The 26865-nt window shown below is 37.4% G+C and overlaps 1 protein-coding gene across 1 annotated transcript; it reads right to left on the bottom strand.

Moving 5' to 3' along the window:
• Nucleotides 1-1878: 1878 nt before the first annotated feature.
• LOC126996491 (phosphatidylinositol 4,5-bisphosphate 3-kinase catalytic subunit delta isoform-like) lies at nucleotides 1879-25841 on the bottom strand. Its single transcript, XM_050857005.1, has 18 exons — nucleotides 25391-25841; nucleotides 23447-23562; nucleotides 23216-23329; nucleotides 21560-21685; nucleotides 18966-19095; nucleotides 18435-18616; nucleotides 17847-18071; nucleotides 17229-17510; nucleotides 16377-16556; nucleotides 12482-12612; nucleotides 11338-11481; nucleotides 10439-10563; nucleotides 9556-9703; nucleotides 8710-8898; nucleotides 7653-7795; nucleotides 5600-5925; nucleotides 5147-5266; nucleotides 1879-4786 (listed from the first exon to the last, which is right to left on the bottom strand). The coding sequence occupies exons 1-18, from the start codon at nucleotides 25824-25826 to the stop codon at nucleotides 4661-4663; spliced, it is 3243 nt and encodes a 1080-aa protein (XP_050712962.1). The 5' UTR covers nucleotides 25827-25841; the 3' UTR covers nucleotides 1879-4660.
• Between the last annotated feature and the right edge of the window lie 1024 nt (nucleotides 25842-26865).

Below are 26865 nucleotides of genomic sequence, written 5' to 3'. Positions count from 1 at the left end.
CCACAGGCTCAAGGGTCAATGGGACTGAGTTGAGCACCGAGGCTATGCGCAGCTATAGTGAACGCCCCCAACATTACCGATCTTTCACTGTTACCTCGATCGGTTGTTCACCTTTTATCAGCAGTATGCACCTGGTCTTCCCAAATCCATTTTTTTTTTTTTTTAATCGTCAAATAGTCCGTTTCCTAATCCGTGATACTTGCTTCCGGTCTCACCAATTTTTACCCAGCACTTTTATCTGCCCCTCAGTAGTACTTCATAGCTTTCTCTCAATTCTTTGTGCAGCGCCAAGTTCCTGAACTGTTTGTATGGACTGACAAGATGTACTGACTATACTTTTTTATCCACCCGAAGAATGGCAGACAGCTTTTCAGGTTACAATGTTAACCAAAATCACTCCATCCCATCCCTATTGTATTTCGGATTTATTATTTCGTGACGAGTTTGCAGTAATTGTTTGTCGTTGATTGTGGTTTACTTTCTCAAATGTTTTATTTTCTATCCTAATTTCCTGTCCTGCCACTGATTACTAGGCATTGTCTTCGTTTAAGTCATATTCATCTTCAAACATTATTTTCAAGTTTTCCTAATCTGTATTCACCGTTTATTTATTCCTCTTATATCTTAAATATCTCTTTGTAAATAATTTTGGAGATCATCACCTTACCTAATGCTTGCCTAATTTTCATGCTCTTCTTGTGGAGTTCAATGTCTAGGTACCTTACTGTCTCTATAAATATTTTCCAACAGTCATGTATGGTCCATCTATGCCTTGCCTCCTAAGTCCCTGTATCACTGCTGGTTTAAACTGAGGCAAATGTTTTTTCAGTCTCTGAAAGCTTTGCATGGTGGTTTATCATACTCGGGTGATTTTTCGACTTGGTTGATACTGTGGTTGTGGTCACTTGTTCAACATCACTAGGGAATCCAACTTGTTCTAAGGCTGGTTTTAGTCTAGTGTTGCACTTGTTCCATTTGTTATGATCTAAGTGAAAATTTTGTAGGTAAAGGAAGAAGACTAATTGGTCAGGGTGACTAATTTGAAGGTCCTCTGGTGCTGCAGACTGCAGTAAATAGCAATTAGGAGCAAGTGGAGCATACTCTTGTAGTAGGACATCACATAGTTTTGGGGCACTTTTTCATGTGATCCCTTCAAGATTTTTTTAATTTTATTTTTGGCACTGCATATAAGACCTCGTTATAAAGAAATGTGTGTGGAGACACTCACACAGGAATAGTATCTATTCCATAGACCATAATTACTTTTTATTCTATTTTTTAAGCACAATTCTTTCCTGGATTCTTGTCTCAAACCTTTTGAATGAGCCTTGCAGGGTGATATTACCTCCATTCAAGGAGCAATTTGTGGGGATGCATTAGTTTGGGATGGCACTGTTTTCACAAGGTCACTGGCTCCTTGGTGAAGTGGTTAGCACACCTAGCTATGAATCCATTGGCCCAGTTCAAATCCCAATCAGGGCAGTTGGCATGCAGCTCACCCAGTTGTTCATCCTCCTTGTCAGGCTGAGCAATTAATGGGTACCTAGGGAAGCTTGGGGAAGATAACTGTGGTAACACAGATGTCACAGTGGACCTGTCACTGGATAATTGGTTACTTCCCACCACAGGCTCAGAGGTCATTGTGATGGAGATGACCACAGAGGCCACATGTCGCAATAGTATGACCCCAACACTACTTAATTGTTTACTGGCTCAGGATCTTTTGAATGATATGCTTTGCAAGCAAAGGAGAAATCCATGTTCATGCATGAATGCACTTGAAATTATGTAACTAAGAATATGCTGTTCACTTCTCTCTCTGCAATGAACAGTCCTCATTCTAGGTTTGGTATATTTTCGTAAGAACAAAAATACCCATGATTTTAGAGCATTAATTACACAGCATAATACTTTATTAACAAGAGATAAATACAAGGATAACATGACATTTTGTGCCAACAGCCTCAGCACAGGCACTACACCTGCCTCTGAAGATGAAGTCCATGCGACTAACAGTTTATGGTATTTACAAAAGTAATGTTTCAGGTAAAGTGATGTCCTGTAAAAAGATCAACCAATAGCTCTTTCTGAACTTTGTTTACCTTCAGCTTTATAAAAGAAACATGTGAACAGGGTGAATGAAAATTGATATCATCAGCAGATTTTGATTATGTTAGCTGACTGTTATGACACGTAGCATTTCCTTTCTCATAGTAGGATAAAATTATAAGTAAACAGCCCCTCCCAATATAGGAAATGGTCAAAGCCTAAAACAATTGCCACCACTTCTGAAGAGCAAGTGCTGTTGTCTGTAAGATATTGTGTCCAGGTCATTTTCAAAACATCACTTTATATAGGAAGCATGAACATTAAATTAAATGGAAGTAATTAAATATTCTGAATCAATTTGAATACAAATTTCACACTAAAAATGAAAACAACTGATTACACTGATTTTGAAAATTAAATAAAATTCTATTTACAAAAAAGATTGTCCCACAATGCAAAAAGATGCATGTACTATAACATTCTCTCTAGTTTTGTTACATAAATATTAACAATAATATTGCATGACAGCCTTACAGGAATTCAGACTAAAACTAGTAATTAGCGTTGCTTTAATTCAATGAAAGTAAATTTTCTAAAAATATGTCCATCCAGTTATGCATAAAATCTAATGGTAGTAAAGCCCAGTGATATATTATTAAATTCATGTTGAATGTAGTATTAAACTAAAGTGCACAATTTCATGAGTAAACTTATCAGAATAAGGTATGTTGTATAAAAAGTTTGAAAACTGAGAAAATGCACACAGTGAATTTATATCTACTTTAAAAATTATCATGTATACTACATAAAAAACTGCTGACATCAATAACAAAAAACATTCAAGGTAATATTACTCAAATGATATTTTGAGGGTCCAGCAAAATGAGAAAAGTTTACATCACGGCATTCAAGCTTACTGGTGACATTTCACAGCAGGTTTGAGGGCTAATGTGTGGTGATGAGCAACCTTACATTTGCCTACATAAAGTAATTACCTCTTCCTACTGTCCTGATGAATGGGGGACTTTCTAAGCTGAATAATGGCAGAGAGCAGCACTGTGCCCCCCGGTCCTTCAGCGTACAGCAGACAAAACTGGAGCACCTCTCATTTGTGTCTCCTAAAGTGCTGTCAGACAGAGGACTATAATATTTTATTCAAATAATTATAATAATTTTGTGTGAAAATATAGCCGAGAAGAAATCATTATCACCTTGATTTATTCCTTGCAAAAGAAAAGTGTCCTGGGGTAAACATGGGAGCCCTGCATCTTTTTGTCAAGCTGATGCAAATGAGTGAAATCAGGCTTCCAGTGATAAATCAGTGATAAAAATTATACTTTAGGATAAAAATCATATGTTAGGATCAGTGCTAATCAGTGAATACGTGACAGTGCCAAGCTGCCACCCAGGCTTTAACACTGGAAGCCTCGTTTCATTCACCTTTGCATAAGCTTGACAAAAAGATGGCGAGGAGATGTGGGGGCTGCCATGTTTACCCCAGAACACCTTTCTTTTGCAAGGAATAAAGCAAGGTGAGCTATGCTTTCATCTCTGCTATATTTTCATACAAAATTATTAATTATTTGAAAAAAATATTAAAGTACTCTGCCTGACAGCATTTTAGGAGAAGTGAAAGAGAGGTGCTCCAGTTTTGTCTGCTGCACACCAAAGGACTGGAGGGCACAGCACTGCTCTCTACCTGCATACCTGGGGAATGGAAAGTCCTCCAATAAACAAGGGTTGCAGGCAAATTCTGTGTTTAATCCTGAAAGTGTCAGCACTTTAACAGTTGTATCTAGCACCAAAATCAGGTATCCAATTTTAAGGTATGCTAAAGGGAAAAAGGACAACTGAAAATACAGTATATTACCCCGTTAAGACCCAGTCCACCCCTAAAAGATCTTTTTCTAAGTAACAATTGGGAGAATAATGTAATGATTTAATGACTTAAAGTTGGATACAGGGAGACAACAATGAATGCCCACCCAATAACACCACTGACACTACGGTGTTGATGAAAGCATAACTACAAAGGGTTGGGTGAATACATAGAATGCTTATCATAAAAATACATTATAATCTATCATCCACAGAGGCAGTCATGCATAACACAGCCAAAGGGTCCAGGGTGAGGATGCAGCACACCTGGAAACTGAGACTCCCACATCCATAGGCATCCAAGGTATGTGAGCCAATCTGTACACACCACTCCTATTAGTGCTCGTATCAGGAAAAAAAAAGCTACTTTGAAAAGCTGAGGTAAGTTATAAAAGTGAAATTGTCAAAATATGTACTTTGACGTAATCATGTTTTTGTACCTTCATTACATTCTCCAGAGTAGCTTTCTATCCTGACATGAGTACAAACTTGAGTCATGGGCACAAATTTGTGAACATACCCACTGGATTTTCTTCCTTTGGAGGAGGAGCAAATACCCGAGGAGACAACCTTACCAGTAAGTTGTATTTACAATAAATCACAATAGGAAAACTCTTAAAGGAAGTGTAGGTGCATCCCCTTTGTTCTCCCTACAGAAACCTCTGCTTGCTTTATCATACAAGGCATTAGAACTATGAATAAAAAAAGAATCATGATTGATGTATCCCACTTCTTAAGGATTCTTTTTGGCCATGGAATGAAATGCCCAGTTTACAGAGGTCTTCCAAGCATTCGTCAACGCCTCATCAAACTTGGAGCGGAAGTGATCTCTTGCTTCCTCCTCTGATAAGTCGAGTTTCTGTAATATATACATTTTATGAAAAAAAATGTGTATTTTGTCATCGATTTTGGATTTAAATTTTTGTATGATTGACAGTATGGGCAAGAAAAAAAATTGCCATAAGTTTCATAAGTAAAAAGAAGCTTGGATCTTATTCCATATTGAAATCTGCTAAACACAAGGTTGGAAAATCTTGCCCTTCATGGTCAAGTGGCATTATGAGTCCTAAACATCCTGCCAGGGGCCAAGGTGCCAAGTTTGTAAGCAAGAAAGTTAGCATGTTTGATCAGGGCTTACAAATTCCATGACATCAAATTCCACTTCTGTGGAAGCCCAGAATTTTAATGAAGATTGTAAAAACATATAATTACTACTTACCAGAGTTTCCTTAAGATAGTTGAGATCTTTTTCACTTTGCAGTTCTGGAAGCCCAGTAGATATCATCATGGCAAAAAGTGAAATGATGAAAGATCCATACTTTCTTAGTATCAAGAATGCCTGCAAGACAAAGTAAGTTCCTTGATAAAACACAGTAAATGAATATTGCTAAATGCAATCATGAAGCCTGGAGAGAAACCATGTGCATAAGATGCAAAAATTTGCTCTACAAGCTTAAAAAAGACAATAACAAATAGTGAATTTTGGCAAATCTATCACAAACCAGGATTGGAGTATATTAGACTGAAAAGTGGATAGTGCAAAAACTTGATTTTTGAGCTGCAATAGTGTAATAGGATGGACACACTTGTTATTAATTCAGGATTCACTTGATGTGGAGATACTTATAAATGCTATCACAATTAGGCTAAGAAATAAGCACCAGTATAATACCTCTTCACAGTATCCTTTGAATTTTTCAAATTCCTCAGATCGTGTCTGTGACTGTCTGCCCTTGGTGATAACGTTGATGAAGTCGTGCGTCAGGACGAAGGGCTGTCGCTCCCTCCTGATGCCAAACTTTTCTTTGAAGTGGCCAAGGATATGCCCAAAGTCGATGTGGAAAAGCTGGCCATTCTTCATAATCATAATGTTGTCAGAGTGACGGTCAGCTATTCCCAGGACGTAGGTGGCCACACAGTACCCAGCACAGGACAGAGTGAACTCATGGATTGCCTTGTTAAGTAGAGTTTCAGTAGGGTTGTGATCCTTGAGCCATGCTGGTGGGTGAAACGGAAGGCTAAGTTAATCATAAACAGTATACAAAGAGGTTCTTGTTAGAGTTAGTGTTAATGTCATTCACTTCAGTTGGATCCCTGGCTGAACTAGTAAGGACTCTGCTGACTGGCCATTGGTGGGTTGGTCTGACATTTCCCTCACCCAACACACTAGCCTAGTTTCAGAAAGTATATTTCTTTGGTTAGGTCATCTGTTACATAAGATAACCAAATTTTGTTGCTATCATTGGATTAAGCAGTGATTGTACAACTATAACATGTTTTCCAAGACTTGATAAGCTAAAAAATAATCATGGTGAGTATAAATCAGAGAACAACACAATGTTTATCCCACTTTCTACAAATCCTTCTCTGCCATGTCTGATATTGCACTTTATCTAAAATCTGAACATAACATTCAAGAGGATTTTATGTACAGGAACCAATGTTTTGTTTTACTCTAAAATTGGTTCCATAATTGCTGAATATATCAATAATATGTAGAAAGATGTATAAACATTAAATATTAATCTCTGACATCTATTCACTGTAATTACTCAATTTTTTACCCTACCTAGTTTTGAAAATCATGTTATAGTTTTACAATCGCTACTTAACCCCTTAATGACGTTGATGCTGCTGGTGTCATATAGTTCTATCAGACGTGGGCAACGAGCATGATGCCAGCGCCAGAGAGCGAGAAGCTATCTGGAATTTGAAGAGTGCGTGTAACTATGTCTCTGTCGATGCTAAGTGACTAACTGGCACCTCTTTTGTCCCTTACCACCACTCCATGCTAAAAATAGTCAACAGTTCCTGCCTACGCATCATGGCATCTGAAGAGCGATTATGTTCCCTCAGCCGATCTGTTTCAGTGGTCTTCTTCTAGTTTCTGCTCGTTGTGTGAATGCTGAGTGTAGTCTTGACACCTCCACTTATATACATGATGTTCTAGATGAACCAATATCTTGTTCACAGGAGTGGGAAGCAGAAGTTGGATTTTTGGGGAATCTTGGAATTTCAGCGAAACAGTCTGTCCAAATAATAATCTGATTTCACAGTTGAGTTATACGGATGATTTTCTACAACTTTTATTCGGTTCATTCCAGAATGAAAACACAACAAAAAAATTTTTTCGAGTTTCACTGCAACTTTGGCTCTCTGTAGGCAGTAAATTTCTGGATCAAAGATTATAAATGATATTTTTCAGACTCCATCGTGATAAAATGAGCAACTTTTCTTCAATAAATTTTCCTATACACTCAGCCCTCGATTTAACGGATTAAAAGGGGGGAAGGGTGGTCCGTTGCTTGAAAATACAGTAAACCCTCTCGTATCCGAGTTAATAGAGCCACGGGGGCACCTGGATATGGGAAAAACCCGGATATGGTGTAGGTTAAGTCTACAGACCCAAAAACCCAACTTTTGCCAACTGCATTTAATAAAAATGATAAATAAACATATTTCTGTACATATGCACAATATATATATATATATATATATATATATATATATATATATATATATATATATATATATATATATATATATATATATATATATATATATATATATATATATATATATATATATATATATATATATATATATATATATATATATATATATATATATATATATATATATATATATATATATATATATATATATATATATATATATATATATATATATATATATATATATATATATATATATATTAGTCTCACCTAAAAGTGACCCTTTTCTAAAAGCACATGTGGCTGAGAAATTGCCCTTCGCTCTCTGGATGGTGGCAATGGTTTCAGCATTAAGGACCACCTGGATGATGCCTTCACGGTTGTCTGTTGACATGCAACTGTACGGGTTCATCCTGTGAAAAGTAAAATGCAATTAGATTACCTGTACATTTTAGAAACCCGTATTAGAAAATTATGAGCAGTAGTATGATACGGTTAGCCACCTGGAGAGTTGAAAAAGAAAATGGCAAATGCTTCATCACCCCCGCTAATGCTGTATCAGCTGAGTAACTACTCGTAGTCATGATCCAGTTTTTATTACTCATTAGATGTTGTTGTTACCAGATTTTTATAAAAGGAAATATTTATTAGTAGGGAATTTGCAGTAGTATGATGTGCTTAAGCACCTTGAGTCAAAAAAGAACATAGTGGACTTGTTATGGCCATCATCAACACTGTGTCCTTTGTTAGCACATGATGTAGGTCTTGGAATAACTTGTTTTTGTTCAGCTTTCTTAAGTGTGTGTATACTAACAAACGGGTTTGTTGCCTCTCTTTCTATCTTCTATCAATATTTTCACACTGACTGCTCTTCTGAACTTGCTAACTGCATGCCTCCCCACCTCCCACGACTTTCTAATCAAGCTCATCCCTATACTGTCCAAACCCCTTATGCAAGAGTTAACCAGCATCTTCACTCTTTCATCCCTCACGCTGGTAAACTCTGGAACAATCTTACTTCATCTGTATTTCCTCCTGCCTACAACTTGAACTCTTTCAAGAGGAGGGTATCTGGACACCTCTCCTCCCGAAATTGACCTCTCTTTTTGGCCACTCCTCTGTACTCTATTCAGGAGCAGTAAGTAGTGGGCTTTTTTTTTTTATTATTGTTTTCTCTTTTCACGCCCTTGAACTGTCCTTTTCTGTAAGAAAAAAAAAATACACCAGGGGACATGCTGCTTTACTCCTGCCACTCTGAGTCACCATTACCAAGAAGTTAACAACATTAAGTGGGGCCTTATCAAAACATGTATCTATGGCATCCTACCTTAGATCCATCCCATTGTCCTTCCACAATTTATCCATGATCCTAATCATCTGCAGTGTTAACATGTCCTGCCGCAAGTCATCTCCATTTTTGTAGAGTAGGTAGATACTTTTTCCGTGGGGATCTCCATTCTCAAACACCAGCCACAGAGGAGCCATTTTGCTGTCTTTGGCTTTACATTCTTCTGCCCTGAGAATCAAAGATGAAACTTCAATCATTATAGAAGATAGTTTACATATCAATTAAATTAAAAGAACAGTTAAATGACTATGTCTTCTAGCAGCTACAAAAATATAAATATTGTTTTACTAACTCATGATGTTGAGAAAATTCCCAATGATGAAACTGAAATTTACCATCAAAGCAATTTCAAAAACCAATATTCCACTCTGATGACTGAAATATATTGGATCATAACAGCTGAAATTAAGATGTGATTACTACATCTAGTACCCTTTCTTTAGTCCACAGTATATCCTTTTCACACTGATCACCCCCAACTCAACAGTTAATGGGAGAAAGGGTTCTCTGAAAAACTTAAGAAATCCAAATTTTCTTAATTTTCATTTTATGAAACATTCAAATGTGATATATTAATTATGTTTAGTACAGGTAACAGGTAGTATATACGCTCAAATCTAGATACTTTCTTTGATGTGTTTGCCTTGATTATAGTATAACGGAATTTCTTTTTTACAGAAAATCTGACACTTGAGAAGCTGAGGTTTATGAAAATTACTTTAATAGTCTGAATGAATGTAAATTAGGCAGTATTATGATACTTTCCCATCAGACCAACCTCCTCCTCTGTTTTTACCTGTTCTGACATGATTGGGGAGAACCTACTTGATGGTGCTGATCCGGTACATTGGGTCAATCGGGTTGAGGAAGTGGGAGAGCGTAGCAAAATTGTGGGTCTGCTTAATATAGTCTCGCATCATCCGTTCTGCTCTGTCCCGCATTGACCGGTTCTCATTCACCACACCCCTGAGCTCTGTTGGAGAGATGTGCAAATATTTTCATGCAGGTTTTTGGGAGAGAATGAGGACAAAGACAATAATTACCCACATCAATAGGTCAAGAGTAGCCATCCATTGACTGCAAATGCAAAATGCATCTTATTCCCAATTGTAAAAGATGAGATGGTTCTCTACTCGTATCCTCTAAAAATAAGCTTTATGCCAATACAGTCCCGTAACTGACCCATATATATCTTTCAATATGGCCACCAGTGTCCACGACCTGAGAATCCAAATTGGAGTAACTGTAGGCCATAATGATATGTAACAGTTCCCCCTCCCCCATCCTTTTCTTCCCTTTTCTTTATTCCCACAATGTACATTGGCTTTGTACATCAGTAACTCATTTACAAATACAGTTTATATTCACATTGGCTTATGTTTATTTTAAGCTCCCATGGACTGGCCGCATTTCCTCTCAAGCAGACAGCAAATGCCTAAGGCTGGATGCCTTGTCAAATAATTGTTTACTTGTAACAAAACCCACCCAATAACACTGGTATTTAAGTGAAATAAATTACTAGCAGCTGCATGTTAATAAGAGGAGCATGCTAATATACATTCCATACTGTTTGGCAGTCTCAGATAATGTACAACACTGCCAGTTCTCAGACACACTCAGCCACACGTGAGCTGAAGAACACAGGCTAGTCATAAATGCATCAAAAGTAACCAAAAGGCCTACTTTTTATAGTTCTATATTTCTTTACCTTTGAACTTGTGAAGAGCATCCAACTGTCGCAGGAGGCTCTTCATGTGTTCCAATGAGCCCCGACAATAGGCCTCAAGGATCAGACCAAATCGTATGGACACTGAAGGGACATGCATCTCAGACCTAAAATAAATAAACTAAATTAATAAATAAAGGACTACATGTTTAGGAGCAAAAAAATATTAAACATTAGATTTAGTGAGCTTGATTTTCAATACTGAGATATGCAAAATCTTCCTCCCTTTCATTAGGACTGACTGACACCATCGGGTTTCTTCCCTTTCTGTCAGTTCTGCATCTATGCGAGAAATTAATATTCTGTAGGTCATCCAGATTTGGGCTGGAACCTCTGGAAATACAGTAATTCCTCTGGTCTCCTACCAGACACAGAAGCTTCCCAAATTCTTACAGGTTCATAAGACTTCTGAAGATTTAGAACAAAAAGATTCAGAAAACATCAATAAAATTTTATCTGGGTCAGTAGTCATTAAAAAAAGGAGCATGAGGAAAATGCCCTGTATTGTCCAAAGCAAAATTTACAAACTTTAAACTCGAGTTCAAGCTAAGAGTTAAACTTTAGAAATACATGTGACAGCTGTAATGCCATCAGGATTTAAAGAGAGGGGGAAAGAATAAATAATATTATTGGAGATATTTCTAGATAGAAGCTAGAAGTATCTGAATGAAATAGTTAACAAGATTTTGACATTTTCTATTGATAAAAGAACTTTTGGTAAGTAAGATGAAAAGTAGGGAAAATGAGCAGAAAAGAAAAACAGGTCACAGGGGCCATCAAAAGAATTGTGAGCTTAAGTGTAAAGAGCAGAAGGAATAGTATGAACTACCAACCCCGACTTTTGTCTGTCATCTTAACTGATGCTTAATCCAAAATCATACCTCAAATGCCAAAAAAAGTAATGTCCAATGCGCATGTTCCTCAAGGCTCGATTCAGAAGGAACTCCACAAGGTGGCAGTAGAGGTGGTTTTCATGCTTGATTGCTTGTACAAGTTGTAACAGGTAGAGCAGCAGGTCATCATCACTTCAGGAAAAGTAGAGAGATATGATTAAGATACTAGATACAGGATTTAGAGACATTTTCCCACTCTCATAATGCATCTGCATTCTTAAATAATTAATTTCTTAACCTTTTGAAAAATAATACAACCTTTCCTTCCTAATTTCTAAGTTTGCAAAAAAATACATAAATAGTATATGATAGAATCAATGAATTTACATTCAGGCATCCTAACAAATATACAATTCAATACTCACTTCTAAACACTGGGCCTATCACTGGGTTTCTTTTACTATTACTCTTGATTTTGTTTTGCTATGTTACTTTTACTATAGTTGCCATCTACTGCTATTACTTTTCCTTGTAATTATTTATCTTCCATCAGAGCTGGTAGGTTTGAAAGGCTCTAAAATCATCATCATCATTTCGTTTAACGTCCGTTTTCACTCTTCCTGAGCGGTTGAACGAATATTGATCTACTTCCAGAATATGATATAAATGCTCTTGAGTGTGTCTCCTTTCCCTGAGCTGCAATGGATGTCACGCGGCCACCTCAACAACTACTACTAAAAATAAAAACCACTCAAAAAGAATGAGATCAACTAAAAATTTTTCCAATTCTTAAAAAAAAATCTGAATAATAATTAATATGCTACTACAGAGAAAAATTTCAGCGAAGTTGCTACAACTGAAACATTTATTGACTTCTTGAATACTGATCTACTTCCAGAATATGATATAAATGCCTTTAACCTCCTCAGCAAGGATTGCATTGAACACAGGGGTGGGGAAGTCTCCCTTTGTTAAAAGTTGTTTACAGCCTATCAATAGAACACAAAGGGACGGTAACGTGGAACATTTGTGTAGACGTGTAAAAAAAAAAAAAAAAAAAAAAAAAAAAAAAAAAGTTAGATAGTAAAGCATGTAAAATAATCTACCTTATTACCTCTGATAGTTATTTTAAATAAATTACTTTCCTCCCTACTTATTATTATGAACTGAACGAATAGTTTTTAGAACCAACCTAAAATGGACTAGGCACTCAATGGCATAACTCCTGACAGCAGGCTCAGCATAGGCATAATCAAGCAGCTCTAGAGCATGGTCAGGTGGCAACTTGGGCCATTCTTCTAGGAGTGAGATCATCTCTGCAACCTGGAAAAAACAAATAAAATTATGTGTATACAAATAGGAACATAACATAAGAATGTAAGGAGTCTGCAAGAGGCTGGTTGGCCTGTACAAGGCAGCTCCTGTAAGCCTAATCCCACCTAACCTCACTATCCTTGAATTTATCCAAACTCTTCTTGAATATATCTATGGTATTGGCACCCACAACAAGACTGCCAAGCCTGTTCCACTCATCCATCACACTACTGGTAAACCAACTCTTGACTATGTCTTTCTTGAATCTGAATTTATCAAGCTTAAAACCATTGCTACGTGTCCTCCCTGGCTCTTTTACATCCAAAACCCTATTAACATCCCCTTCATTAAAGCCTAAACTTAACTTAAAATAACAAAACCAAAACAAACACTATAGGTCTCAAATTTTGACCTAGTGTTTGTTTATATAGTGTTCTGAGTCTAGATTCACAGATTCAGAAAATTCATATATGCTTCCTTACTAATGAGACTTTCTATGCAACAAAGTGAGGTCATTCTTTCTTGATTTATACCATAAGGTGCTGGCTATCATGTGTTTGAAGATACCCTAAACTTAACCTAATGTAACCTAACAAAACACGATACCGTTACTATCGGTCTCAACTCAGTAAATACAAATATGCTTCCTTACTAATGAGACTTTCTATACAACAAAGTGAGGTCATTCTTTGTTGATTTATACCATCATGTGCTGGTTATTATGAGTTTGGAGATACCCTAAACTTAACCTCACGTAATCTATCAAAACCAAAACATACACTATAGGTCTTGACTCAGAAAATTCATATATGCTTCCTTACTAATGAGACTTTCTATACAACAAAGTGAGGTCATTCTTTGTTGATTTATACCATTATGTGCTGGTTATTATGAGTTTGGAGATACCCTAAACTTAACCTAACATAATCTATCAAAACCAAAACATACACTAAAGGTCTTGACTCAAAAAATTCATATATGCTTCCTTACTAATGAGACTTTCTATACAACAAAGTGAGGTCATTCTTTCTTGATTTATACCATAAGGTGCTGGCTATCATGTGTTTGAAGATACCCTAAACTTAACCTAATGTAACCTAACAAAACCAAAACATACACTATCGGTCTCAACTCAGTAAATACATGTATGCTTCCCTACTAATGAGACTTTCTATACAACAAAGTGAGGTCATTCTTTGTTGATTTATACCATAATGTGCTGGTTATTATGAGTTTGGAGATACCCTAAACTTAACCTAACATAATCTATCAAAACCAAAACATACACTATAGGTCTTGACTCAGAAAATTCATATATGCTTCCTTACTAATGAGACTTTCTATACAACAAAGTGAGGTCATTCTTTGTTGATTTATACCATTATGTGCTGGTTATTATGAGTCTGGAGATACCCTAAACTTAACCTAACATAATTATCAAAACCAAAACATACACTATAGGTCTTGACTCAGAAAATTCATATATGCTTCCTTAGTAATGAAACTTTCTATACAACAAAGTGAGGTCATTCATTGTTGATTTATACCATTATGTGCTGGTTATTAAGAGTCTGGAGATACCCTAAACTTAACCTAACATAATCTATCAAAACCAAAACATACACTATAGGTCTTGACTGAGAAAATTCATATATGCTTCCTTACTAATGAGACTTTCTATACTACAAAGTGAGGTCATTCTTTGTTGATTTATACCATTATGTGCTGGTTATTATGAGTCTGGAGATGCCCTAAACTTAACCTAAAGTAATCTATCAAAACCAAAACATACACTATAGGTCTTGACTCAGAAAATTCATATATGCTTCCTTACTAATGAGACTTTCTATACAACAAAGTGAGGTCATTCTTTGTTGATTTATACCATAATGTGCTGGTTATTATGAGTTTGGAGATACCCTAAACTTAACCTAACATAATCTATCAAAACCAAAACATACACTATAGGTCGACTCAGAAAATTCATATATGCTTTCTTACTAATGAGACTTTCTATGCAACAAAGTGAGGTCATTCTTTCTTGATTCATACCATAAGGTGCTGGCTATCATGTGTTTGAAGATACCCTAAACTTAACCTAATGTAACCTAACAAAACACGATACCGTTACTATCGGTCTCAACTCAGTAAATGCAAGTATGCTTCCTTACTAATGAGACTTTCTATACAACAAAGTGAGGTCATTCTTTGTTGATTTATACCATTATGTGCTGGTTATTATGAGTTTGGAGATACCCTAAACTTAACCTAACATAATCTATCAAAACCAAAACATACACTATAGGTCTTGACTCAAAAAATTTGTATATGCTTCCTTACTAAAGAGACTTTCTATGCAACAAAGTGAGGTCATTCTTTGCTGATTTATACCATAATGTGCTGGTTATTATGAGTTTGGAGATACCCAAAACTTAACCTAACATAATCTATTAAAACCAAAACATGCACTATAGGTCTTGACTCAAAAAATTCATATATGCTTCCTTACTAATGAGACTTTCTATGCAACAAAATGAGGTCATTCTTTGTTGATTTATACCATTATGTGCTGGTTATTATGAGTTTGGAGATACCCTAAACTTAACCTAACATAATTATCAAAACCAAAACATACACTATAGGTCTTGACTCAGAAAATTCATATATGCTTCCTTAGTAATGAGACTTTCTATACAACAAAGTGAGGTCATTCATTGTTGATTTATACCATTATGTGCTGGTTATTATGAGTTTGGAGATACCTTAAACTTAACCTAACATAATCTATCAAAACCAAAACATACACTATAGGTCTTGACTCAGAAAATTCATATATGCTTCCTTAGTAATGAGACTTTCTATACAACAAAGTGAGGTCATTCATTGTTGATTTATACCATTATGTGCTGGTTATTATGAGTTTGGAGATACCTTAAACTTAACCTAACATAATCTATCAAAACCAAAACATACACTATAGGTCTTGACTCAGAAAATTCATATATGCTTCCTTAGTAATGAGACTTTCTATACAACAAAGTGAGGTCATTCATTGTTGATTTATACCATTATATGAGTTTGAAGATACCCTAAACTTAAACTAATAAAATATAACAAAACATACCGTTACTATGGTCTTGACTCAGTCAAATTATAATAATATTACTAATGAATGAGATTTTTGTTGATTTATACCATTATGTGCTGGTTATTATGAGTTTGGAGATACCCTAAACTTAACCTAACATAATTATCAAAACCCAAATATACACTATAGGTCTTGACTCAGAAAATTCATATATGCTTCCTTCGTAATGAGACTTTCTATACAGCAAAGTGAGGTCATTCATTGTTGATTTATACCATTATGTGCTGGTTATTATGAGTTTGGAGATACCCTAAACTTAACCTAACATAATCTATCAAAACCAAAACATACACTATAGGTCTTGACTGAGAAAATTCATATATGCTTCCTTACTAATGAGACTTTCTATACAACAAAGTGGTTTCAATCAGAGTCCCTTCACTCAGAAACACACCCACTAGCAAAGTCCAAATGTAGATAAAGATGTTACATAAATAAACATTTAAAACCAATCTACCAACAGTACCAACCTTCCCTTTTAGTTCTACCACATAAAATATAAATTAAATCATGAAAAAATGTAAAATAAGAGTAAAAAGGAAAGCTAATGAACAAACAAGGCACCCCGACTCCCCCCCCACCCACCCACATATACACACACACACACACACACACATACACACACCTCGCTCTTGTTATCCCACTCAACACACTGCAGAAGTTTGGGTAGAAGATGAGGAAGTTCTTTCCGACAAACATTTCTTAGTGACCAAAGCAGTTTGCGCTCTTGTTCATGCAGCTCAGTCAAGGGGTCACGCTCCGCTATTTGGCGTATCTCCTCCATCATTGCCGGGGTTGGTGCAATCTGCAGAGGAAAAAAGGCTATGATCATATGGATACTGGATGAGCAAATGAAATCACGACATCATGAAAATTTTAATATGAAAAATTTATATGCATTCTGATTACAGCCCAAGGAAAGGTGAAAATTGTCTAAGGACTATTGCTGCTTACAAGTTCATTCTTTCAATTCATTTCAAAGTAAAAGGTAAATTATGATTATCTGGGAAGGGTGCCTGCATGATTAAAATGATAAGAAAAAAACTGCTGAAGCACCACTCCTAAAACGTGAAGAGGAGATCCTAAAGTATTTAAGAGGCCGATGCCGCCAATGGCTGTGGTACTCTCATCATCAGTCAATCAGAGGCCAAGAAAGACTCATATTATTGTGATTATTTTATATTTTCAATGCCAGTTTCACTGTTTTTTGTTTGTTTGTTTGACTGACTTGTATTATTGTCACACAGGGCAGTTCATTCTCAAGAGGCAAATTTGATGACTATGGTTTTAAATAGAGAATACTAGTTTAGATTCAATGTTTCTTATTTAGCATTTCATGTTAATTCCTTACACTGTTGATATAGAATTCATTCATGCTAAACTGAATTCTGGATATAATGGAGCTGCATAATCAAACTTTATCTGTAAATATAATTATATAAAACATATCTAAAAAATCAAATGAAAGGAGACAAACCTCATCACACTGTGGATTTTCTTTTGCTTCAGTGACGATCCTATCTTTGGCAGGGAACATGATGCTGGAGGTGCTGCTGAAGCGCGGGAAAGTGATGGTGAGGGTGACAGCCTGGTCACGGTCGGGGTTGCTCACCAGGGTACCTAAGGGGTTGGGCATGGACTCCCCTATCTGGTCCTCAGAGATCTTCCAGGCATAGAGTGACATTGCACCTGTTTTCAGTTGGTTTCTATAATCAAAGATGGCTGTATTTACCCAGGCCAGAGGGTTCTTGTATAGTTCCTGGAATTGCACAAATCAAGAGGTTACTGAAGTGTAAATCAATTAGCATTTTTTATCCATTAATTTTAATGTAATGTATGTGGTCATTTACTATTGGACTTTGGGTGTTTATTCTAATTTATTTTATTTATTTTTATTTTTTTTACAACAAAGGAGGCAGCTCAAGGGCACCAAAAAAAAGGAAACAATAATAAAAAAGGCCGCTACTCGCTGCTCCTAAAAATTTGGTCTTAGGTAAAAAAAAAATCATATGAAAAATGTATGATGTATGAAAAATAAGAAGGCAAGGTGCGTTTTATTAGCACTACTGCCCACTGGAAACTAATTCAAACTTACCGGTTTGCTGCCAACTGATGCCCGTGCCTTTGTGGCTTTTGCACTTCGATTGACTTCATGTATAGCTAAACAAAGACGAGCATTTCTTGGAATGTTGCAGACAGCTATAGGGAACACGAGATCCTCCTCAATATTGGCTTTTCCATCAGAGATCATCAACTCCTGGGTCACCTTGGTTTCACATAGGGCCTTACTCCCGTGGTACAGCCCGGCCTCCACCATCACCTAAAGGAATAACACTCAAAACTGCAACATCTTTTTAAAGCAATGTAAGAGCACAAATTTTTACCAACACTATGAATACCAGGAGACATTTTCACTCTAGAAACAAGAAAAATGAGATCTCAGTTATGTTACAGCTCTAAGGAACAGTGGCTCACCTTGATGCTTGTGAGGTAAGAATAGGCTGGCTGTGTAATACCATTCATAAGGTCTATCCTTACTTCTGTCTAATAAACTCCCTTCTAATAAATCATGAATAACAAGTGCTTTACTCTGTCAATGGTTTTATCCTCCCTAATCATGAGATGGCAATCCACATTCAACAACAAAGAAGAGGATCTGATAAGTTACCAAGAAAGGGCTCACCTCAACCAGGTCATCAGCAGAGAGAGGCATATTACAGACGGTTCCAACACAAAATTGAAAGTTTTCGCTGATGGACCATGAGGAAATGTACTTCTTTTTGCTTAAGGTCATCCCAGAAAAGGAATTCCGTATGTGTTTTACTCCAACATCTTCTATTGGGGCATATAAGTTTTCAGAGTCAACTGTGAAGGAAAATAAGCAGGCATATGATTAGTTGAGGATACACAAAGATAAAAAAAAGTTGAAAATAGAGACACAAACAATTTCTAATACTAAGAGTACTTAAAGTTTTTTCTCCCTAACATTGAAATTATTTGGCAATTTCTTTGCTAAGGGAAAAAACAGAAAATTCATGTTTCTATTACTTTCATCATATGATGCCTGGAAGTGACCATATTAGGGCGAGGAGGATTGAGGATGAAGTATACAAGGATGGAGTGCATGAAGAGGAAGACTCTTAGGAAAAGGTTGTCAACTTGACAAGAGAAAAAGAGACTTGTAGGAATAGATAAACCAACTGACTAAATTCACCTTGAATTGTTTTCCAATGTACAATGACTAGAGGCACTGAGGAGCAATCATCTTGGCACACAAGTTCACGAACATACATGTATTGGGACAGAGGAACATCTGCTATGAGGTATTCTTCCCGGCCTGGTGTCTGCAATTATATAACTGTTATTAACCTAACTTAACTAAAATTCCCACATTTGCCCATTTATGTATTAACCCGGCAGTTGCAGGGATCATGTTTCTTAAAGGCCCCTCTAAGCGAATTAGTGAGAAAAATTCATTAAGCACGCAAACAATTATATTATATGTATCAACGCATTTGTGATCAGTTTATGTATCCTCTATTTTTGGGGGGTTCATGTCAAGGCAAGAATTTGGCCTGTTGCCAGTACGTGGTAAAGCCACAAATTTGGCCCGCTGCTGCTACCAGGTTAAACATATTTTTGTATATTTTTTCAGGGCAAAGGAATCTTCTGGTGTATGAATTTATAATCAGTTCCCATCTTTCATGCATGATGGAATATCCTTAACCTTGTATAACTATGAATATTCTGATGGCAATAGTTATTAAACCCCTAACCAATTCCTTCTTTATCAAAAGAGCAATGTCCCCATCTAAGGAAACAAGGTTTTCTTGTGTATGAATTCATTACTACTTTTTGTTTGACATGTATATAAGAATACAGTTAATCAAACCCAAATATGATTGTTACAACCAGCACAAACATGTACAGGTGACCCCACCATTCACGAGGGTTAGAGGACATATACTACCACAATACATATACATATACAGTGCTCCCTCATTATTGAAGTTTTTTTAAGATGGTTTTTATTATAGATGGATTTTTATCCGATGCTAAAAAAAAAAAAGTGTATTTGCCGCTTCCTAGCTAGTTTCCACGCCACCCACCAGGCGTCGCCGTCATCTGGCGATCAAGAAATACCCTAGCGCAAGCAAGAATTTCCCTAAATCTTGCGAAATTCTTGGGTTTTTTGATCTGGCACATCAGATTTTCAAGAATCAACCCCCATTCTTGGCAAGAATCAAAGGTTCCGCACATGCTGCGATGGGGCAGGGTACAGCCATTTTCTTGCTGGCCGCACCTCCTTAGGCCTATGGCGATGACCATTTCCTGAGCTTCCTATGGGTAACCCTGCCAGGTGGGAGTGGATATAGAGATCACGAGGTTACTGTTGTGTTACTGCTGCACCACAGGCCATTTTAAAGCATTATTGTATATGCAAGAACCTTCCGCTATGAAATCATCATCATCATTAGAAACAAGAAAGTGAAACGATGCCATTTCTCAATATTTTGTAGAGAAAAAGGATGTTTTAAGAAACTCCGTCACATGCAGTGATGCTCAGCAGCTAGGGAAATGTTCCTAATGAACTGTAGATCTCGTAATTGCGACTAAATTAACGCGTGTTGTCCTTGATGAGTGACAAAATGAGAAACAGTGTTGGTTCATCCAGTCACATGAGCAAGAAAGAGCACTCTGGCGGATCACGGGTGGGAGGCAAAAAACAGTCTCAAGAACTAAGGGGGGTTCAAGAACGTCAGATACCGCCAGACAGCATCAGTCCACGTGTGTCTGTCGTTCAGACAATGTTCACGGCTACAACTACGTTATCATCCTTCGTCCAACTTATTGGCATGGCTCCTAAGCGCCCTTGTGATCTTCCAAGTGGAGAGAAGAAAGCTAAAAGGCCAAAGTATGGGCGGAGAGTGACGGTGATGATGATGCGGCGGCCATTACGTGTTGAGCCTGGGCGAGTCGGCAGGGTACCAGCATGGCCGCCACGGCCAGATGGAACCACACTTCAACCTGTTTTTTCTCATACTTATTTATTCAATTAAAGTATTTTTGTTTCAGTATTAAGTTGTTTCTATTACCAAACAAATTTATATCTAAAAAATATTTCAAGTAAGTTGCTCAGAACATATAAGTGGTTGATGAGATAGAAAAAAATACAGGTTGTTACATGACTTGACAAAAATCAGTATCGACAGTTTTAGTTATAGACTGGTATTTCAGGAACCTAACCCTCTTCAATAGTGAGAGAGCAATGTACTACCACAAATTTCTGAGAATAACTGATGCACCCAACAAACACACTGACCATACTTAAAGCTTGCTGTTTCACGGTAAACAAGTGACACTGCATATGAGTCTGCAAGTTTATGTGGCAGCAGCTGAATCTACTGCAGGGAAACTTTTTCTTCTATGGAAAATAAGAGTTTGCAAATCCGCAAAAGAGGAGGGTCACCTGTATACAACACATACAATTCCTTCAAGGATGAGCCTCCCTATTAGAGAAGGCATGGTACATTGTTGAGGGTATTACTTATTAGATTTTCTGTGTCATGTGTTCAGGGATACAGTTGATAAAACTTATCTAAGTATCATTACTATCATATACCTAAAAACTCAAATATTCTTTTTAAAGAAAAAATGTACCTGAGAAAGTAAGGGCTTCTTGTGTAGGAGTTTACATTTATTTTTATCTCTTTAACCCAACTTAATCATAAGCACCCTTTTGTATATGAACACAGTACTATGACTTGAAAAATTTCTTTCTTGTTAAAACCGGAGTGTCTAACTAACCTTCAACACATAGCTGTCTGCAGGCTGGTCCAGTCCAAAAGTAACAGTATGCTTGGTCAGGGCCATACTGAGTAGCTGACTGGTTCTCATGTCAAAAGGAACTCGAAATGTGGAGGAAGAATGAACCTGATGAGGAAGCAAATAACAATTAATAAAAATATCAAAATTCTGAATAATAGATATAACTGGTTTACAAATAGGGTCATGGAGCAAATTGCTGAAGTTTCAAATGAAGGCTATACATTGGAAGCATATATGGATATTGTAGAGGAGTGTGGATGAATCTGAATGTGTGTAACAGGAGAAGGTTGAAAGTATAGACAGGCAAGAGAAAGAAATTATATCTGAAAGGGCAAATGAGCAGACCATTGATTTTCCACAGACACAGAGAATAGCAGCAGAGAACACAAAAGTGTACTACTATCTGGTCAGGTGAAGAGATGATGGAGAAAGCAATTGCATTTCAATACTTGGAACAGTACAATGTAAATATGGGAGAATGGCAGGAGAGATAAGGGAGAGAGCAGTAAAGAACAAACAGGTGCTGGAATTCTTAAAAGAATAAGTGTTAGCAACTTTGCCATATGCATCAGAGGCATGGATGTGGAATGTAGCAAAGCAATCACATGTATGTACAGTGGAAATTAACTAAATAAAAGGAGCATGCAGTATGTCAAGATGGGGTGGAAAAAGTAATGAAGATGTGTATGAGATTTTAGTTATGGGTGAAACAACATAGAAAGTGGATTGTGGAGTGATGGAATGGGTGAAACATAGTACTCTCAGATGGTTGGAACAGGAGATAAAAATGAATGAGAATGAAACTTCAAAAAGAGTATGAAGGCAACACTGAGGGAGAAGGTATCAGGGTACGCCAAAAGTGAAATGGATCAATAGCTCTAGTGGATGAGCACTGGAAAGAGTTGGCAGCCAAGGGACTGAATGTGATGAGGTGCACTGGAGCAGGGAAAATAGATGATTCTGCCGACCACACTCCCTTCAAGAGGTTCCCATGAGGGGAGATCCATAGAGATACAGACATGTAGATAGCTACATAGATTTCTAAAGTCGACAATAAATTACAAGTTTTCAGGAGCTGCCATATGTAGGCTGACTGGCCTCTTGTTCCCTTCTTATATTATTGTGAAAACACATCAATCATCTCATCACTGAAGATGCCAACATTATAATGAAGTGTGAAGATTAACAATCAAAATTGTAAACTAACAAGAAGTTTAGCAACAATAAAACAGGATGTTTCTCAGTCCCTCAGTTTATGTCATGCTAACCAAAGGTACCAAACAAATAGCAGCACTCTAGCAGGACTTTGGGGGGGAGCTGTATCCTTTACTGTAAAAAAAGTATCATACAGTCCATTCTCTGTGAAGAAAGTAAGGGATCTATGGACAGAGATCTTTTTAAGATGTGATATGTGGACATATGTAGAGTGATGGCAAGGGAAAGCAGTGTGCATCTTAAAAACATATCTTAATACAACTATTATATGCTACCACAAAATAGGATCGTGGTAAAATTACTATGCTGTGCATTCAATGGCAAAAGAGAAAATATAAATAAGTCAAAAAATGTAAATACTCTAGATCCCTTCAATTCAGGGAAAATAATCAAAAATAATTTCTAAAAACTAACACTTACTTTGGAATTGTCGAACTGGACTGACAGCAGCAACTGATTATCCTGAAGTCGTTCAGTGATGTAACTAGCCAGTTCAGGGTTGGTTGCTATTCGTGCTGGATACTGATACTGTACCTGGTCAAGGAAAATTAAAACTGCACTCTCTCTTTTTACTTATGATTTACAATAAAGAAAACAAGGTAACATTGAAATATGCAATAATCAAAAATCAAAAATTCTATAACTTCTTACCCGCTCAGACCAGGTTAGTTTGTTTCTTGATGCCACCACCTCGTCACAGAGAGCCTTCATCTTTCCACGAAATTCATTAACCTCAGGATTTTTCAAGGCATCAAACTTTTGGAGATCTGCAGAAATATTAAAGCACATGAAATATAAGACTAATATAACACTAAGATGCAAAGCAAACTGATGTATAGATTCAAATAAAAGTATAAAAAAGTAGCCTTTGTGCATCAGATATGTAATCCTTAAGAAAAAGGTCAGTGATACATCGGTTCATTATTTTTCACGTTTAAAGATATAAAGAACTGTCAAACTTATTTTCATACACTTTCACAGATTTTATTAAGCAATGCTAATATAAGCTATCCAAGTCTGTGAATATATATGGTAAGTTACAGGTAAATTACAGTCTACCCTTTTGAAATATAAAGGAAGCAGTTCAAAGGCACTAAAGAGAGCCAATGAGCATGCAAGACCATCCCTTAAGTAATGATGCCAACTCAGCAAGTCCCTCACAAAATGATTTTCTACACCAGGTTACGTGACACAGACTACAAGTATGAAAGCATGGAGGGAGAAGTAAGGGGCAGACAGTGAAGGGAAAGCAGCCTATTGGATTAATCAAAATATCATGTGAGAGAATAGTGGAAGCATGGAGGCAATGTAGGGATTAAGGAATAGTATAATCCTGCCAACCATGACCTGTGCCCCTGAAACACAGAAAAGACTATGAGAAGTAGATTGAGTTACTTGAAAGAAGTGGTTTATCAAGATGGGATGGCATGAAGTGTACAAGTGATATGAGTGTGAGAGCAAATGGCATAGAATAGGGAGTGGTGGAATAGATCACATGAAATTCACAGAAAGAAGATTTTGTAATGAGGGTGAATGAAAGTCATGTAGGAAGGCACAGAAACCACCACTAAAGTAAACTGATAGGGTTGAGGAATACATGATTGAGAGAGCTGGGGAGGGGGGGTGAATGTTGCAAAGAGAGTATGAACAGGGTGAACTGGAGAATTTTCTGCTATGGTCACCCCCTCAAGAATTCCCCAAGGAAACAGGGCATCAGAGCTATAGATAGAAACATTGATAACATTTGAGGTTCAGGGAGGCAGGAAATGAGTCAGAATGTTTACAGACTTGGAAACAGATCCTTCTCTTGATTGAAGTTTTGGGTAATACCACATTATGATAAGAGAGATTAGGCTGAAGCAAATAAACCTTCTACAAAAGACAATCTAAACTAATCTACCCTAAAATCCAATACTAACATTACACCCTTAACCCGAGAACGTCGGCAGACCCTTTTCAGGGCTTTCACGAGTCGTGGCTGTGGTACGGTGGACCCTAAAAAGGGCTCGCCATAAAACCCATAATTCGAGCTAATTGTAGGCTGTGGTGGCATAGCGCAACCCACCATGAATGCCCGAGGTCATTGTGGTGAGTGAGTGATGTTGAGGTGGGCTGTTTTGTCATAAGTGGTGCTGTAAGGTCATGGCATACTGAATTAGCCTTCCATACAGTAATCACTTGTCAAATTCTCTATAGCAGACAACAAGCGACTCTCGGCATGATGCCAAGCGTCACGAGACTATTTATTTTGTAACAAACACCACCCAAAAAGAATGGAGTTTGAGTAAAAGCAAATATTTTTAACAGCTTTATGGTTATGAGAGGAGTACTCTGATGTACGTTCCATGCTCTTTTCTTAGTCTCAAAATGCAGTGTAATTTTGTCGTTTCTCGGCCACTTCTCGTCTTTCCCATAGCCGAAGCCCACGGGTTAAGAATGATCATTCAAGCTCCAAGATCTTTAGATGTGAACCTATTCTACACACTGGTAAACTGGCTGCAAATTCTTGAGCTAAAAAAATTTATGAACAAGCAAAGACAGTCAAGACAGCTTGAAATATTCCCTGAATCAAAACATATTTTGCACCAATCTTACCTTTTCCAATTAACTGACCAATTTGTAGATTGAGCCGTTTTTCTGATTCATTGCCTTTCCTTTCCACCACCTTGAGTATCCACATGAATGGGGTGATATCCTGCAAGCATTTGGTCTCGTCCATCAACTCGAGGGTCTCTGATTGGTGGCTGATGCATGCAAAGTGATAGGAGGAGGGGTCGTGCAAAGTCCCAAATAAGGGAAAATCCCTGGCTCGTTCCCATAGTTCCTGGAAAGGAATATGCACAATAGTAGAAAATAAAATGGGTCTAACAACAAACACTGATGGCCCAGTCCCACAGCCCCTGCAAAAGCTTATATTGACACAGCAATCTGGTTGCAGATCCTTCAATTTTCTTCTCTCATCTTTCTTTACGAGCTTCCTCCTGTAAAATGACCATACCAGAACTGCATGTTCAAGCCTGGATTGTATCATAGACCATTAATTCCCTTAACATTTTCTATAAATGTAATTAAAAGCTACTCATGTTTGGGAGTAACCTGAATATCACTCTTGTAATTGTGTTTACATGTCTAGAGAGAGAGAGAGAGAGAGAGAGAGAGAGAGAGAGAGAGAGAGAGAGAGAGAGAGAGAGAGAGAGAGAGAGAGAGAGTGAGAGAGAGAGAGAGAGAGAGAGAGCGAGAGAGAGCGAGAGAGAGAGAGAGAGAGAGAGAGAGAGAGAGAGAGAGAGAGAGAGAGAGAGAGAGAGAGAGAGAGAGAGAGAGAGAGAGAGAGAGAGAGAGAGAGAGAGAGAGAGAGAGAGAGAGAGAGAGAGAGAGAGAGAGAGAGAGAGAGAGAGAGAGAGAGAGAGAGAGAGAGAGAGAGAGAGAGAGAGAGAGAGAGAGAGAGAGAGAGAGAGAGAGAGAGAGAGAGAGAGAGAGAGAGAGAGAGAGAGAGAGAGAGAGAGAGAGAGAGAGAGAGAGAGAGAGAGAGAGAGAGAGAGAGAGAGAGAGAGAGAGAGAGAGAGAGAGAGAGAGAGAGAGAGAGAGAGAGAGAGAGAGAGAGAGAGAGAGAGAGAGAGAGAGAGAGAGAGAGAGAGAGAGAGAGAGAGAGAGAGAGAGAGAGAGAGAGAGAGAGAGAGAGAGAGAGAGAGAGAGAGAGAGAGAGAGAGAGAGAGAGAGAGAGAGAGAGAGAGAGAGAGAGAGAGAGAGAGAGAGAGAGAGAGAGAGAGAGAGAGAGAGAGAGAGAGAGAGACAGAGAGAGAGAGAGAGAGAGAGAGAGAGAGAGAGAGAGAGAGAGAGAGAGAGAGAGAGAGAGAGAGAGAGAGAGAGAGAGAGAGAGAGAGAGAGAGAGAGAGAGAGAGAGAGAGAGAGAGAGAGAGAGAGAGACAGAGAGAGAGAGAGAGAGAGACAGAGAGAGAGAGAGACAGAGAGAGAGAGAGAGAGAGAGAGAGAGAGAGAGAGAGAGAGAGAGAGAGAGAGAGAGAGAGAAGAAAATTTGTGCTGTATTATGATGCTCAGGGAGAGTCCATCAG

Source organism: Eriocheir sinensis, chromosome 10 (genome assembly GCF_024679095.1).
Source record: "Eriocheir sinensis breed Jianghai 21 chromosome 10, ASM2467909v1, whole genome shotgun sequence".
NCBI classification, from domain to species: domain Eukaryota; kingdom Metazoa; phylum Arthropoda; class Malacostraca; order Decapoda; family Varunidae; genus Eriocheir; species Eriocheir sinensis.
The sequence above is the reverse complement of the archived record's forward strand: the minus strand, read 5'-3'. Positions and strand labels throughout refer to the sequence as shown.